This window comes from Sorex araneus, chromosome 5 (assembly GCF_027595985.1).
Source record: "Sorex araneus isolate mSorAra2 chromosome 5, mSorAra2.pri, whole genome shotgun sequence".
In the NCBI taxonomy this organism is placed as follows: domain Eukaryota; kingdom Metazoa; phylum Chordata; class Mammalia; order Eulipotyphla; family Soricidae; genus Sorex; species Sorex araneus.
In genome coordinates this window covers 27,762,973-27,778,378 of record NC_073306.1, presented here as the reverse complement: position 1 = coordinate 27,778,378, position 15,406 = coordinate 27,762,973, and the positions used below count along the sequence as shown (strand labels likewise).

The following is a 15,406-nucleotide window of genomic DNA, read 5'->3' as shown; positions in this document are numbered from 1 at the left end:
CAAGAATTGATTATTGATTAACAAGATCAGAGAAGTATTTCTTAAGTTTAACAATACTGTGCATATTGATTAATATTGGAACTATTCAAATGATCTTCTCTGAGTTCCTGAAATTCATACAGGTGTCTGGGCCTGATCTTCAACTTGGATGATTTTCTGTTTCTTTGCATGGGCAATGAGAACAGCTGAGATGAAGTAAAATAAAATACTGGAAATTACCAACATTTAATGAAACTGAAATGTGGACATTCCGGTTCACAAATGCTCTCACTCCCATTTGGTCTATGAAATAGATCACAGAGTCTTTAATTATCTGAGATGCCTTGCATAATGTTAGCAGGCTAATTGGGCCTGTACAAAGGAGGAGGCAGTATGTTTATTGGATTCAAACTCACCCAACTCTAAGTTTTATTTGTTGTTGATTCTTCAAGCAGACAGTGTCACTGAATTCCATAGGAAAAAGAAAAATTATGCAAATACCAGAATTACCTTTATGTAATAGTAGGGATCAAGTCACTTTAGCAGGTAGTATTGAATCAATATCTTGTAGCCTACTTCTCCCTCTGGGAGAAACTTCTGAGAGTTTCCTGCCCACATGGGACAGCCTTGCAAGCTTCCGATGGTGTATTCATATGCTAAATCCAGTAACAAGCTGGATCTCATTTCCCTGACCCTGAAAGAGCCCCCAGTGCGACATGACATCGTTGGGAGGGCTGAGTCATAGATTTCTAAGATCTCAGGGAAAGGATAAAATGAGAGGTTATTGAGCCCGCTCGAGAAATCACTGATTAACGGGATTTCGTGATCGTGATTGAATCTTTTGTGAATCTCATCATCTCATCAAATTACCCCCCTTGAAACAACATTTATCCTCCCTTTTGTAGATATTCAATAAGCATTTATGAATTAAAATCAAAATTTAGGTGCTGGAGAGATAGTACCTCAGTTATGGGGCTTGCCTTGCACATGGCCAATATGGTTTCAATTCCTGGCATCCCATATGATCCCCCAAGCTCTACCAGGAGTGATTCCTGAGTTTAGTGCCAGGAGTAACCCCTGAGCACTACTAGGTATGGCCCCCAAACCCAAACAAATAAAAAATTCCAAATGTTATCTGAGTTAAAGCTTCCTTATATGAAGAGAAAACATTAAAGATAATAAAATAATGTTATAATCACCCACGTTGGATTATATCCTTCCTTTTCTCTTTTGCAGGATTTAAGCTTTTAATATATCACTAATTAGGGGACCAGAGAGATAGTACAGCCTCACCAGGAGTGATCTTTGTATACAGAGTAAGTCACCAGGAGTTGCCCCAAAACACAAACAAAATTGTTAATATTTGTCTAGTTGTAGTAATATAAAGGACCATTTTGTACTTGTTGAGAACATGGTTCTTTTTCCCCTCCCTCCAAACCTTAGTGTGTGATATAAAAGTTACTGAGTTGTGTGTGGGAAATGGAAGGTAGTTAAGATAGAGGAGCTTCCATTATGACAGTACTAGTTGGAAATGATCACTCTAGACAAGAACTGAGTGTTGAAAGCAGGTAAAGGGATATACATGATAACCTTTCAGCATCTGTATCGCAAACCATAATACCTAAGTTAGAGAGAGAAAAAGAAAGAGAGGAAGAGAGGGAGAGAGGAGACGTGCCTGCCATAGAGGCAGGGTGGGGTGTCGGATGGCTTGAAGGGGTGGGAGGGAAACTGGGGACACTGGTGCTGGGAAATTACACTGGTGGAGGGTGTTGGGACACTGTATGACTGGAACGCAATTATGGACAGTTTTGTAATGCTCTATCTCACGGTGATTAAAAAAAAGTTACCGAGTTGCTTTTCAATTTTTTAAAGGAGAAAATGAAAGTGAAAAATTTAGTTACTCTAAATGAGTTGAATTTATACATTTGTCAGTAGGAAATTGCTCTTTTTTTGTTTGTTTAATGGTAGCTTGTGATTATAGCTATTGTAGTTTATAGTATGTGTAACCTGCTGTGGTTTTGAATGTTACTCTTCAGACTATAGTTAGTGACCCACTAGGCTTTAATTGCTAGAAAATTTCAGAGAATGTGAAATGTTTTGGTTAAGCCTGGGAAATATCTATTCTTGCTTTCCTCAGAATTGGCATCCATGACTACTTAATGTTAGCAGAATGCTTTGCAAACATGTTCTTTAAAGTCTAGCTGTTATTAAAATACCATAATAACTAGTGTGTGATAGTTGTTTTTCTTTTCTTTTTTGGATAGAAACCCTAGGGTAAGAAGAAAGCTTAGGAAAAAATCTTTAAGGAAAATATAGTACAAAAAGTTAACTGGTAAAGGGGGCTGGAGTGATAGCACAGCGGGTAGGGCGTTTGCCTTGCACGCGGCCGACCCGGGTTCGAGTCCCAGCATCCCATATGGTCCCCCGAGCACCGCCAGGAGTAATTCCTGAGTGCATGAGCCAGGAGTGACCCCTGTGCATCGCTGGGTGTGACCCAAAAAAGCAAAAAAAAAAAAAAAAAAAAAAAGTTAACTGGTAAATATGATTATTTTTAAGGGAAGAATTTTTATTTATTGTTAACTTGTTTGTTAATTTTTTGTTTGTATTTTTAACTTTTTTTCCCCCCTTTTGTCAGATTTAGATTTTTTTCCCCCCTTTTGTTGTTGGTTGTCATTTGGTTGTGGGGGACCACACACACTTGATTATGGTTCACTGCAGATTGTGCATTTTATTGTAGCACCAGGGAACAGTACCATCAGATTGTACCCAGCATACGGGATGTTCCCAGGGATGAAACTGTGGCTTCACATTTGCAAGGCAGACACTCTACCATTGGGCTATGCTTGGGCCTTGTTAATAGACAATTTTGAAAAATGGAATGTAGATTAGAAATAGAAAAGCACATATGGGTTTCGCATGGTTACATATATTTAAATCCTTTGGTTTCCTTGAACCTTGCAAATAAGGTTGTTTTCTCTCATTTGGACAGCTGTATAATTATTCTTTTTTAAAAAAAATAGCATTTGCATACCTCTACAGTTTGCAACTTGTTTCTTTAAAAAAAATAAATAAAGGGAGGGTGAGGGAGGTATTCAGGAAATGCCAAAACCATTTTAATGCAATATAAAGTTTGCAAGTTTGGGTTCTCCAATGTCAGAAACTAGTACATTACTAATTTTTGGTGTTTTAAGTGTATATGTTGTTCCGACAGCAGAGGCAGTTTGTACAGAGCAGTCAGTATTGTTATTCCCAGAGCATTTGGCATTGTTTAGTATTGTTTATCCTCTGCATTTATTCAGTATTACCATATGCTGTAATCTCTAGAACAGATGAGAGCATCGGCAAACAGATTTCCATGCAAGAGTCAAGTGAGCAGTGGAAAATGAAGCTGCTATAAAATCTTGTGGACATAAGTGTGTGTGGGGCTGAGGGTAGGTAAGATAGAGAAGAGATCAGTATGACAATAATAGCTGGGAATGATTATGCTGGACAAGATCTGAGGATTAAAAGTAGGCAAGGGGTATTCTTTTTTTTTGCTTTTATAGTCCAAGGTGTATTTCACTTGTTTCAGAGACTTTCACATTATTGAATTTAAGAACAATTTATTAAGGTACAGCTATTTTAATGCTATGACAGTTAAGTGCAGGTTTCAAGGTAGGAAATCTTAAATTTAAATGAGTTTATGTCCTGCAAGTTGTAGGAACTCAATTAGCCCCAAAAAGTAAAATATTATTGAGTTTTTAAAAACTGATATAGGAAACTAGAAGCAGAAAATTACAGGGTTTTTTTTTTTCCATGTGTGCTGGAAAAAATGTGTATTCTTTCTTTTTTAGGATGCAAAGCCCTATATAGATTAGCCCTCTCTCTTCTGTCTCTTCCTTCAAAGCCAGTTTTCTTGCTGAGTTTTAATCTTGTTGATCTATCTAAAAGTGATAGGGCAATGTTGAAGTCTCCAACTACTATTGTGTTCCTAGCAATGTCTCGTTAAAATCTGTTAGCAGTGGTCTTAAGTATTTATCTGGTCCCTCATTGGTGCACATACATTTAGGAGTGTGATTTCTTACTGCTCAACATATCAGTAAGGGATATTCTTGATAACTTTTCATAGCACTGTAGCACTGTCTTCCCGTTGTTCATCAATTTGCTGGAGCGGGCACCAGTAACGTCTCCATTGTGAGACTTAATTACTGTTTTTGGCATATTGAATACACTGCAGGTAGCCTGCCAGGCTCTGCCCTGTAGGCGGTATACTCTTGGTAGCTTGCTGGGCTCTCCGAGAGGGACAGAGGAATCGAACCCGGGTAGGCCGCATGCAAGACAAATGCCCTGCTGCTGTGCTATTGCTCCAGTCCATTGATAACTTCACTGTCAATATTGCAAACCACAATGCCCAAAAGAGGGGGGGAATGGAGAGAGGGAGAGGGAGAGGGGGAAAGTGAGAGAGTGGGGGGAGGGAGACAGAGAGAGAGAGAGAGAGAGAGAGAGAGAGAGAGAGAGAGAGAGAGAGGCAGGCAAAGCACCTGCCATAGAGAGGCAGGTAGGGAGTGGGGGGTGATGGGAGAGAACATGGGGACACTGGTGCTGGGAAATGTACACTGGCAGAGGATGGGCGTGGGAATACTGTATGACTGAAATCCAATCATGAACAGCTTTGTAATGGTCTGTCTCTAGTGATTCAATAAAAACGTTTAAAAAAAATCTTGTGGACAATAGTTGGAGAATGCTTTTTGAATATTGTTTATAGTAAATGGGAAAGTAGGTCACACCTCTTTTTTACACTAATGTTTTCTACACTCATTCCAAACTTTTACTTATGCTTACTGGTCAAAGACATTTACAATGATGTGATATGGAAATAATTTTGAAATAACAGTTTAAATAATTAAACAACTTTGTATTCTTTCACTTTCTGTAAACAATGGGGAGGGTTTTTTTAAGCTTACTATAACAACAACACATTTGGTAATTTCTTGTAATGGAAGGGGTTGTATGACTCTAAGAGACATGAAAAACATGAATGTTCTATAGTTTTTGTTTATCCTAATCAAATTTTATGTCTAATTTTAGTCAGAAAAAAAAGACAGTTTAGAACTAGTTTTCCTGTTATCTTACTGTTAGCTTACTTTAGTGAACAAGAAGTTTAACCAAAATTTTTTGGAATAGAAAAAGAGTAAATAGTGTGTGTGGCTTCTCTAATTCAAACAATTTTTTTCCACCATAGCCTGGATAATTGGAAGACTCTTCATAAAATGTACAATAGAAACAATCTACTGTAATAAGGGTTGGGAGTGTGGGGCTGCCTTAAATTGTAACACTAAAATTAAAGAGAATTTGAGTTATCAGATATTTATAATACTCACAAAGATAATATAAAAATTTAATTAAATAAGCGTACAAATTTGGAATAGGTTTATTGTTGGCTTTATTTGGGAGGGTTTGTTGGGGCACCATACCTGGTGATGCTCAGGGTTTGCTTAGTGTTCAGGGGATCATATGGTACTAGAATTGAACCCAAGCCTCAGGCATGCAAAGCATGTCCTCCAACTCACCGAGCCATCTAATAGTCTGTATTATCTATAATAATGATCACTAGCCAGAGAGATAGGTCAAATGATTGGGGTATACAGGAGCCCAGGGTTTAATCTCTGGCACCTCCTGGTACCTCAGGCACAATGAAACAACCTTGAGCTCCAAAATAAGAATAATCACCAGCACCATTGGGTGTGGCCTCCCCAGTTAAAAAGTGATCACAATCATACGGTACTAGCCATCTTTTATAGAATATTCATATTTATTTTCTCAACCCTCTTTTAATCCTCACTGTTAATTTATGAAATAGTTAAATTCTCAAGTTAAGATGAGACCTCTCTAGAGAAGTAGGAAGTGGACTTAGTTGGTTGGTTGATTGGTTGATTTTTGGGTCACACTGAACTGTGCTCAGGATTTACTCCTGGCTCTGTACTAAGGCATCACTCTTTGTGGTGACTGGGGAACCATATGGAATGCTTGAGAGATTGAATTTGGGTCAGTCATATACCAGGCTGGGTCATACCCCTTGAACTCTGTCCCTAGGAAATGGATTTCAAAAATGGTAAGGAAGATAATGCTAGGTAGAGAGATAGTGATATTCCTGGCACCAGAGTGGTCATGAAATCTAATTTTATGGAGGATATAAAATTTGTACTTTTAGCTGAGAAAGAGGAAAAACCAGAATGGGATTTTATTTTAAGTTGAATCACTGTGAGATACAGTTACAAAGCTTTCATAATTGAGTTTCAGTGATACAGTGATCAAATACCCATCCCTGCACCAGTGTACATTTTCTACCACCAATGTCCCCAGTATCTCTCCTGCCACCCCACTCCACCTGACCCCCTGCCTCTTATAGTAGACAATTTTCTTTCTCTCTACTTTTGAGCATTATGGTTTGCAAAACAGACATTGAGAGGCCATTATGTTTGGTCCTTTATCTACTTTCTGCACACACCTCCCATCCCGAGTGATCCCTCCAACCATCATTGACTTAGTATCCCTTCTCTGTCCCAGCTGCTTTCTCCTGCAGCTCATGAGGCAGGCTTCCAACCATGAAGCAATCTTCCTGGCCTTTGTCTCTACTGTCCTTAGGTGTTAGTCTCATGTTATTTTATATTCCACAAATGAGTGCAGTCATTCTTTGTCCCTCTTTTTCTGACTCATTTCACTTAGCATGATACTCCCCATGTCCATCCACTTATAAGCAAATTTCATGGATTCATATTTCCTAACAGCTACATAGTATTCCATTGTGTAGATGTACCATGTACCATGTACAGAACTAGTTGTCTGTTCTCAGGCCCTTGGGTTTTTTCCATATTCTGGCTATTGTGAACAGTGCTGCAGTGAACTCACAGGAGCAGATGTCTGTGTTTTTTTGCACCCCCAAGATATATTCCCAGAAGTGGTATTGCTGGGTCATATGGAAGCTCAATTTCTAGTTTTATGAGGAATGCCCATATTGTTTTCCAGAAAGACTGGACCAGTTAGCATTTCCACCAACAATGAAATTTCTCCCCACATCCACACCAGCACTGGTTGTTCTTGTTCTTTTTACTGTGTTCCAGTCTCTGTAGTTTAAGATGATATCTCATTGTTTTGATTTGCATCTCTCTGATGATTAGTGATGTAGAGCATTTTTTCATATACCTTTTTGTCATTTGTATTTCCTTTTTGAGAAAGTTTCTGTTCATTTCTTCTCCCCATTTTTTGATGGAGGTTTTTTTTTCTTGTACAGTTCTACTAATGTCTTATATAATCTGGATATTAATTCCTTATTTGACGGGTATTGGGTAAATAATTTTTCCCAGAATGGGATTTTTGTAAGTGGTGATGTATACAATTAAGATATGTTGGATTTAATGAAGGGAGGCAGAGATTTTATAGAGGATGAATGCAGCCAACAGTGATCAAAATATTTTTTAATTGCATAGATTTTTGTCAATATTTCTTTAAATATTCTTAGTAATATTTAAACTTTATATTTGTGAAGGAATGTGATGGGATGTTAATAGCATTGAGTAGTTACTTAAATTGAGAGATTTTTTGGTGTGTGAACATTTACCATTACCATTTGTGGTTAAGGTTATTTATTAAGCAAGCTGGAATTTATAAAATTTCTTCAATATTTATATGATATCAAAAGCAGAGCATGCTTATTATATAAAATAAGTGCATAAAATTAAACTGAAGGAAAAAACTTTATAGTTGTACCACTGGGGTGAAATGTATTCTGATATTTTCCCCTTATATATTGTTTCTTTCAGAAATATGGGTACATACACCTTTCTGCAGGAGAACTACTTCGGGATGAAAGGAAGAACCCAGATTCACAATATGGTGAACTCATTGAAAAGTACATTAAAGATGGAAAGATTGTGCCAGTTGAAATAACCATCAGCTTATTAAAGAGGGTAAGGAGTGTAAATACCAACCAACTTAAATCAGGAGGGAAAAGAGAAATTTAATCAACTTTTCTTTTGACTAATGAAAAATTAGAGTATTGAATTTCTAGCTTGTGAGAGCTGTCATGGTATTTAAGAATGGCAGAACTGGAAATTCTGCTTTCACCTAGGAAGAAATTGGACTGTGTAAGGATCTTGGTCCAGGATTAGCTAAAGCTTAATATTCACAGGCATACATTTTATCCTTTTTCCCAATATATGGTCACTTTTTTCCATTTCTAGGTTGTCTTTCTTTACCTTCTCTCTCTCTTTCACTTTCTTTATCTCCCTCTGTCTCTCTTTCTGTCTTGTGTGGGGTATTATTTTGTTGTTGTTGTTGTTGTTGTTTTATCATAGCATCCTTTGCATGACCCACTATGGAATTTCATTCACAGACTTACTCTGTTACTCGTTGGACTATGAGCCCCTCGAGGACCATAACCTTACTCTTCATGGTGCTGAGTGTGGTCCTTGAATGTTTGCTGAATGAGTATAACATTAATGAACCATTTCAGATAGTTTTCACTATCATTATTGGGATAGAAAATGATGTAGCAAAAATCTCAAGGCATTCTATAGATGTGACTAGAGAAGCAACTAGCTACTGGGATAAAGCCAACCCTCAGAAAAGAAATCAAGAATCTTAAGAGTCATTGTTCTTTAAGAAGTAGGAAACATAGTGAGAACTGAGGGGACAGAATATCAGTTTACTTTAGGATAGGGACTTCTCTGAAGTTTGTCAAAGTCAGGTCTCTCTGGGACTAGTCAGTGGTGAGGACTTGGAGGTGAAAGATCAGCATTGACTGTTTCAAACTTTTCATCGTGAAGTGTGTTACCCTTGTCCTCCTTAATGTAATTTTTCCTTTGTTATCTGTTTTAGGGTAGCCAGTGATACTTATATTTACTTAGCTTCACTTGAAAAACAAAGAGTAATGACACCTACGCTAATAATGCTAGCTAGCAGTCTCTACTTATCCACAACATTTTATTTTACATCTTGAATTTTAGCCAAATTTTAAACCTTGTAGAAGCAACATCATTCCTACTGCAGCAAAATGAGTTAGGAAAGTGAAAGGGAAAACAAAATAAGGTCTCATGTGGTAGGAGCAAAGATAAGGGTCAATGCTTATCTTTTTCTTAATGCTATTCGTGAACATTTATGCAAAATAGACATGAATGTATATGTGAAAGAGATGTAAACTTACTGTAGACAATTTATGAGTTACTGAAAAAATGGTGCAATAGCACATGTAGACAATAGAGACTTCACCTTGAGGCAATCATGTTATTACAGTGGACCATTTCCTTTAATTCTGTTTTGAAGGCATCCTTCGCTCTCGATTTATAATTTAAAGAATACCATCTACCACCCTGCTTAAGAAATTGAATTCTGTTTTAGTATTGAATTTAAATCTTTCTTTTCCTTTAGGAAATGGATCAGACAATGGCTGCCAATGCCCAGAAGAATAAATTCTTGATTGATGGGTTTCCAAGAAATCAAGACAACCTTCAAGGTTGGAATAAGACAATGGATGGGAAGGCGGATGTTGCATTCGTTTTGTTTTTTGACTGTAATAATGAGGTAATTAAAAGTCTTTAACTGCCCATGTAGGCTGTAAGCAACCATTATTCAATTAATGTAGAAAATCAAAGTAATTTTTTACTTAAGTTTGCTTGCATTTTATATATATATTTTGCTTTTTGGGTCACACCTGGCGATGCACAGGGGTTACTCCTGGCTCTGCACTCAGGAATTACCCCTGGCCGTGCTCAGGGGACCATATGGGATGCTGGGATTTGAACCCAGGTCGGCCGCGTGCAAGGCAAACGCCCTACCCGCTGTGCTATCTCTCCAGCCCACTGCATTTTATTTATTGAATGATATATTTTAATTGGTTGATTGAATGTATAGAATAGTATTGTTTTGCTGTTGAAATAATAAAAGGTATTTGGTTTCAGCAACCTTGTGGACCTAAAATTTGCTTCATTTTCAAAATAACAAGAGTTTTATTTTGTTTCAAAATAAGAGGTTGGGCTGGAGGGATAGTACAGCCAGTAGAGCCCTTACCTTTTATGTGTGCAGCCTGGGTTTGATCTTTGGCATCCTATATGGTCTCCAGGGCACTACTAGGAGCAACCCCTGAGCACTGCTGGGTGTGAGACAAAGACAAAAAAAACAAAAAAGGTTGGTTTGTACAATTTTATTAGGTAATAAAGCTGAACTATTGTTTTCTTAGGTATAAGAGAATGTCTCATCTTAAGGTATTATTTATAGAAAAGAAAAGAAACATTTCTGGGAAGTTGGGAAACCCTTTTTTTTTTTGGTTTTTGGACCAAACCAGGCTCAGGATCATTTCTGTCAGTGCTCAGGACCATGCAGTATCCAGGATCAAACTTGGGCCTCTAACATTCAAAATATGTGCTCAGCCTCTTGAACCATTTCTGATCCAGGAGAGCTTTGTTTCCAAGAAACATACAGTACTAGAAAGATGGTACAGCAAGTAGGGTGCTTGCCTAGTAAGAGGCCAACCTGTGTTCAATTAACCTTTGAATAACTAAATTAATTTCTCGGAATCATTTAATTAAAAGCCCCGACTCTCTTTGCCAGCTGAAATAAAAACTTTAATTAATGCCAATAGCCATAAAGAGTAAGAATCGAAAGTAGTGCCTTACGCAAGTTGACTGCTTTTAGGTTTAGAATTGAGAATGTGCCTCTGGTAGAGAGAGACTTGCTGTAGCCTTTAAGTTGTTTTAAAACTCCTTTCCCAACCCCCCAAAATATGTTTTCCCTTATTCTTCAAAGTTAACTTCAGAATGTTACCACAGCTTTATAACTAAGGAATGTTTATTCACAACTAACAAGGGATACTTCATTCAAATGCAAATGTTGACTCAAATGTTTGGATATTTATGGAATTAATTGAAAAGTAAGCAAAAATGGAACAAGGTTTGAGGCATGTAATTCATACCTAATAAGTTAATAATATATACTAGATGGAACCATATACATACAGATCTTCTTTTTATTGCGGTTTAAAAAAATACACAGGAAAAACTGAGTCAGGAATTAATTTTTATTACGTTCTGTACTTACTTAACCTAGTTTATATAAATTGAACCACATGTTTAAATTTAAAAGGACCTGAATGTTTATTAATAAATTAGATACATTGAATTTAACGCAGACTTTTTTTTGGGGGGGAGTAATCTTTTAAACCTTGATTCTCTTTTCTACCAGATGGAAATGTATATATTTGTAATTTTAATAACTTTATTTTTCTTTTTAGATTTGTATTGAAAGATGTCTTGAGAGGGGAAAGAGTAGTGGTAGAAGTGATGACAACAGAGAGAGCTTGGAGAAAAGGTACTGTGTAGTTTTTACACATCCCAAACTGAGTTTGGAACTTGAGTAACATTAAATAACTGCTTCATTTTGGTTCAGAAAAAAAGGAAATATTATGACTTTTCTAATAAATGTCAGTTGAGCCAGACCCAATGTTGTCTTCTGAGATATCCTATGAATGGATGCTTAGAACTTTGCAATATTTCTTTCTTTTGCAGAATTCAGACCTATCTTCAATCAACAAGACCAATTATTGACTTATATGAAGAAATGGGCAAAGTCAAGAAAATAGATGCTTCTAAATCTGTTGATGAAGTGAGTATCTCTAGCTTGCTTAAAAAATATCAAGTAAAAATGATTTTTGGGAGGAGCTTGGCAAAGAGAATGAAATATTATAGAAAATAAGATGTTTCCTTCCCCTCTCCCCCTTTGTGGGAACTAAAAGTAAACTAGACTTTTTCTCCATTTTGAATAGAATTTAAAACAGACTTTACAGCTTCAGACTTGATCTTAAGAAGTAGGTTGTTCACACCTAATCAGAGAGAGAGAACAAAAGGGAATACCCTGCCATAGTGGCAGTTTGGGGTGGGGGGAGATGGGACTGGGGAGGGTGGGAGGGATGCTGGGTTTACTGGTGGTGGAGAATGGGCACTGGTGAAGGGAAACGTTCTCGAACTTTGTATGGGGGAAACATGAGCACAAAAATCTATAAATCTGTAACTGTACCCTCACGGTGATTCACTAATTAAAAAAATAAAATTAGGGGCTGGAGTGATAGCACAGCGGGTAGGGCGTTTGCCTTGCACGCGGCCGACCCGGGTTCGATTCCCAGCATCCCATATGGTCCCCTGAGCACCGCCAGGGGTAATTCCTGAGTGCAGAGCCAGGAGTGACCCTTGTGCATCGCCAGGTGTGACCCAAAAAGCAAAAAAAAAATAAATAAATAAATAAATAAATAAATAAATAAATAAAATTAAAAAAAAGAAAAAGAAATTTGACCCCCCCCAAAAAACAAAAAAAAAAACCCAAAAAACAAAACAAAACAAACAAAAAAAAAGAAGTAGGTTGTTCAGGGGCCAGAGAGACAGTACAGTGTGTCAGGCACTCCCTTTGCATGTGGCAGACCTAGGTTTGATCCCCAGGATCCCTCAAATCTGCCAGGAGTAATCCCTGAGTGCACAGCTAGGAGTACTGGAGGTGTGGCCCAAGAACAAAGTAAGAAAATAAGTAGGTAGTTCATTAATTTTCCTCCTCCGCTCCCTTTCCCTTTCCTTCCCTCCCCTCTCTTCTCCCCCCTCTCTCCCTCTTTCCCTGTCTTCCTCTCTTCCTTTGTGTGTGTGTGTAAGAGTGGGGCAGTGTTTGGGCTATACCCCACAGTGCTCAGGGTCTATTCCCGGCTTTGTGTTCAGGGATGACCCCTGACAGTACTCAGGAGAACCATATGTGGTGCCAAGGGTCAGACTGGGTCAGCTGCATGCAAGGGAAATGCCCTTATCTCTTCTACTATCCAATTTTGAGATCTTTTCTCAAGCATTAGAAAATTGGTGTTTTGTGAGCTCTGATTTGGTTTATGTTCATTCGTTGAATCTCAAACATGAATTACAAGTCTTCTAGCTCAAAACTCTTAGGCTCCTTTTTTCTCTTTAATCACAGAACACAAAGCTCCATAAGTGCAGACACAGCATTTCTCTCTTCCTTCATGATTCACTGGTCTATAAAATGGGGTTGTTTTAAACCCCAGAAGATAGTTCTTATTTCTCTTAATTAATATCTTTTCTTTAATACCTTGAATCTTAAGCTTCTGGATCAGAGGCTCCAAATTTACTTGGGTTGCCATCCCCTTTTCAGAAAAAAAAAAATATCACCCATTGCTCCCCTGGAAATCTACTTTCTCTAAGTAAACAAACAGAAAGTGCCCCCCAATTTCTCCTAAACCTACTGTGACACCACAGGATTATTCCAGCCGAATCCCTCTTTCCCTCTCTTGGGGAAATACTGCTTATGACCTTTCATCATTATTATAAATTCATTCTTTTTAAAATTCTACTTCTGTATGGAGAAATATGAAAACTTAAGTGTTTTAGAATTAAGAAAGAAAAGCCACTTCAGTTTGCATTTGATCAAATTATGATCACCCATCAGAGGGTTTTTGTTTTAAAAACACTGATATGGGGCTAGAGAGATAGTGTAGTGGGTAGGGTACTTGCTTTGCATGCAGCACACTTAGATTCAGTCCACAGCATCTCATCCTGAGCATTTTCAGGAGTGACTCCTGAGACAGGAGTAAGCCCTAAGCACAGCTGGGTATGGCCCAGACTGACCCCACCACCCAAAAATCCAACAATAAAATTGGGACTTGAGAGATAGTACAGTGAATAGGCCTTGCATGTGGCCAATCCAGGTTCCATTCCTGACATTCCCTATAATTCCCCCAGCATTCTGGAAGTGGACCCTGAGTTTAGAGCCAAGAGTAAGCCTTGAGGTCACTGGGTGTTTTGCCCCCAAAACCAAAATAAATGCATCAAGATTAAAAAAAACCCAATAAAATTAAATCTAACATTCTTACTATTTTATATATATTTATGGCATTTTGTTATCTAAAGCAAATTTGAATAGATAAAAAATTAAATGTTTTAATGGTCCATTTTGAAAATCAATGTAAAAGTGGCTGATTTTATTATTTTTAATTGAGGTAACGTTTATACATTATATCAGTTTCAGGTTTATATCATTGTAATTTGGTATCTTTATATACTGTAGCATTTAATCAAAAGACTGGTTTCCATCTATCACCATTCAACTATCTTGTTATCCGTTTGGTTCTCTCCTCACCACTACTGCTGTAAAAGTAACTGTTTTTAGTAGAAATTAGCTATATGACATTTTAATAATACCCACTTTAATAATTATTATCTGTTTCCTTTATAGGTTTTTGATGAAGTTGTGAAGATTTTTGACAAAGAAGGCTAACTCTAAATATGTTTAAAATTCTAGAAATCATGCTTGAATATTGCTTTGATAGCTGCTATTACAACCCCTTTCTAAGGCGATTTTAATATTTCTTAATTATATCTCAGTTAATGGTGGGAAAATATGTAGTTAAGATAAATTACATTAAAAAAATTTTTTGATCCCTGGAATAGACAGTGAATTTGGGTCTAACTTTGTTTTAGCAATGGTGCTCACAAAACAAAGAAGGATATCACCTAGTTCTTTGTTTTTATTCAAAGAGAATATCCCTGTTATAGTTTGTGCCTTCTGTGAGCAGAATTTTTAGTATGTGTACGCATCCCTCTAGTAATCACAACTAGGTTTAAGGATTCCCCTTTCTCCTCTCTTGCAGGTTTTAAATTTCCAACCTGCTAAGTGAATTTGTGGACCAAATTCCAAAGGAACATTTTGTGTAGTCCTTGCACTATGTGTTTGGTAAACAAATATAGAAAATGAATTCCTAGTCATGTTTTAGTATTTATGAAATAACTGAACATTTCCTATAGAAAGATAAGAAAATTAGGCATTGTTTTACCACAACTTGTACAAAGTTGTGTGAGAGGGTGTATTTTTTGCATCCCAGGTATTGGGATGGGGCATTGGGAGTTCACAGCCTGGCAGAACTGTCAGATTCATTCTGACATAAATCTGAGGGTAAGGGGCAAAGAGCCCTCTAATAACATGTGTTCCTTATGCTCATATGTAGTGTTGTTGATAATTAGGCTGATTGACAAAATTCTTAGCAGGGGAACCTTGAAGAGCATGTACTAGATTTATGCTAAAATAATTCATTTAGTGTTTTGATAACACTTCTTGTTTTTTTTGTTTGTTTTCTAGACTAAATAGAGGATTAGTAAGAAGAAATGTAATGGTTAAATTTCCCGTTTGTATTTTATTTTCTTGGATTTTTTCCCATAGTTACTTGTTTAATAAGATTTCAAAATCATTGCACTTTGGTAATAAATAAATAAATATATCTTATAAATGTTTGATTCCCTTCCTGGCTACTTTTATTCATTAACTTCTTTTGGGGGGCATTGTGTTAAAGGTATAGAATACTTTTTTTATTTGGTGTTTTGGGTCACACCCAGCAATGCTCGGGGTTACTCCTGACTCT

The 15,406-nt window shown here is 37.1% G+C and overlaps 1 protein-coding gene across 1 annotated transcript in view; it reads left to right on the top strand.

Annotated features, from left to right (window-relative positions):
* CMPK1 (cytidine/uridine monophosphate kinase 1) overlaps nucleotides 1–15,285 on the top strand; it is a 36,512-nt gene extending 21,227 nt beyond the window's left edge. Inside the window, exons 2-6 of the mRNA XM_004620514.2 lie at nucleotides 7,779–7,925; nucleotides 9,385–9,537; nucleotides 11,243–11,319; nucleotides 11,517–11,613; nucleotides 14,227–15,285. Coding sequence (XP_004620571.1) covers nucleotides 7,779–7,925; nucleotides 9,385–9,537; nucleotides 11,243–11,319; nucleotides 11,517–11,613; nucleotides 14,227–14,268 — 516 coding nt within the window. The 3' untranslated portion in view covers nucleotides 14,269–15,285. The remainder of the gene's footprint in view (nucleotides 1–7,778; nucleotides 7,926–9,384; nucleotides 9,538–11,242; nucleotides 11,320–11,516; nucleotides 11,614–14,226) is intronic.
* Nucleotides 15,286–15,406: the final 121 nt, after the last annotated feature.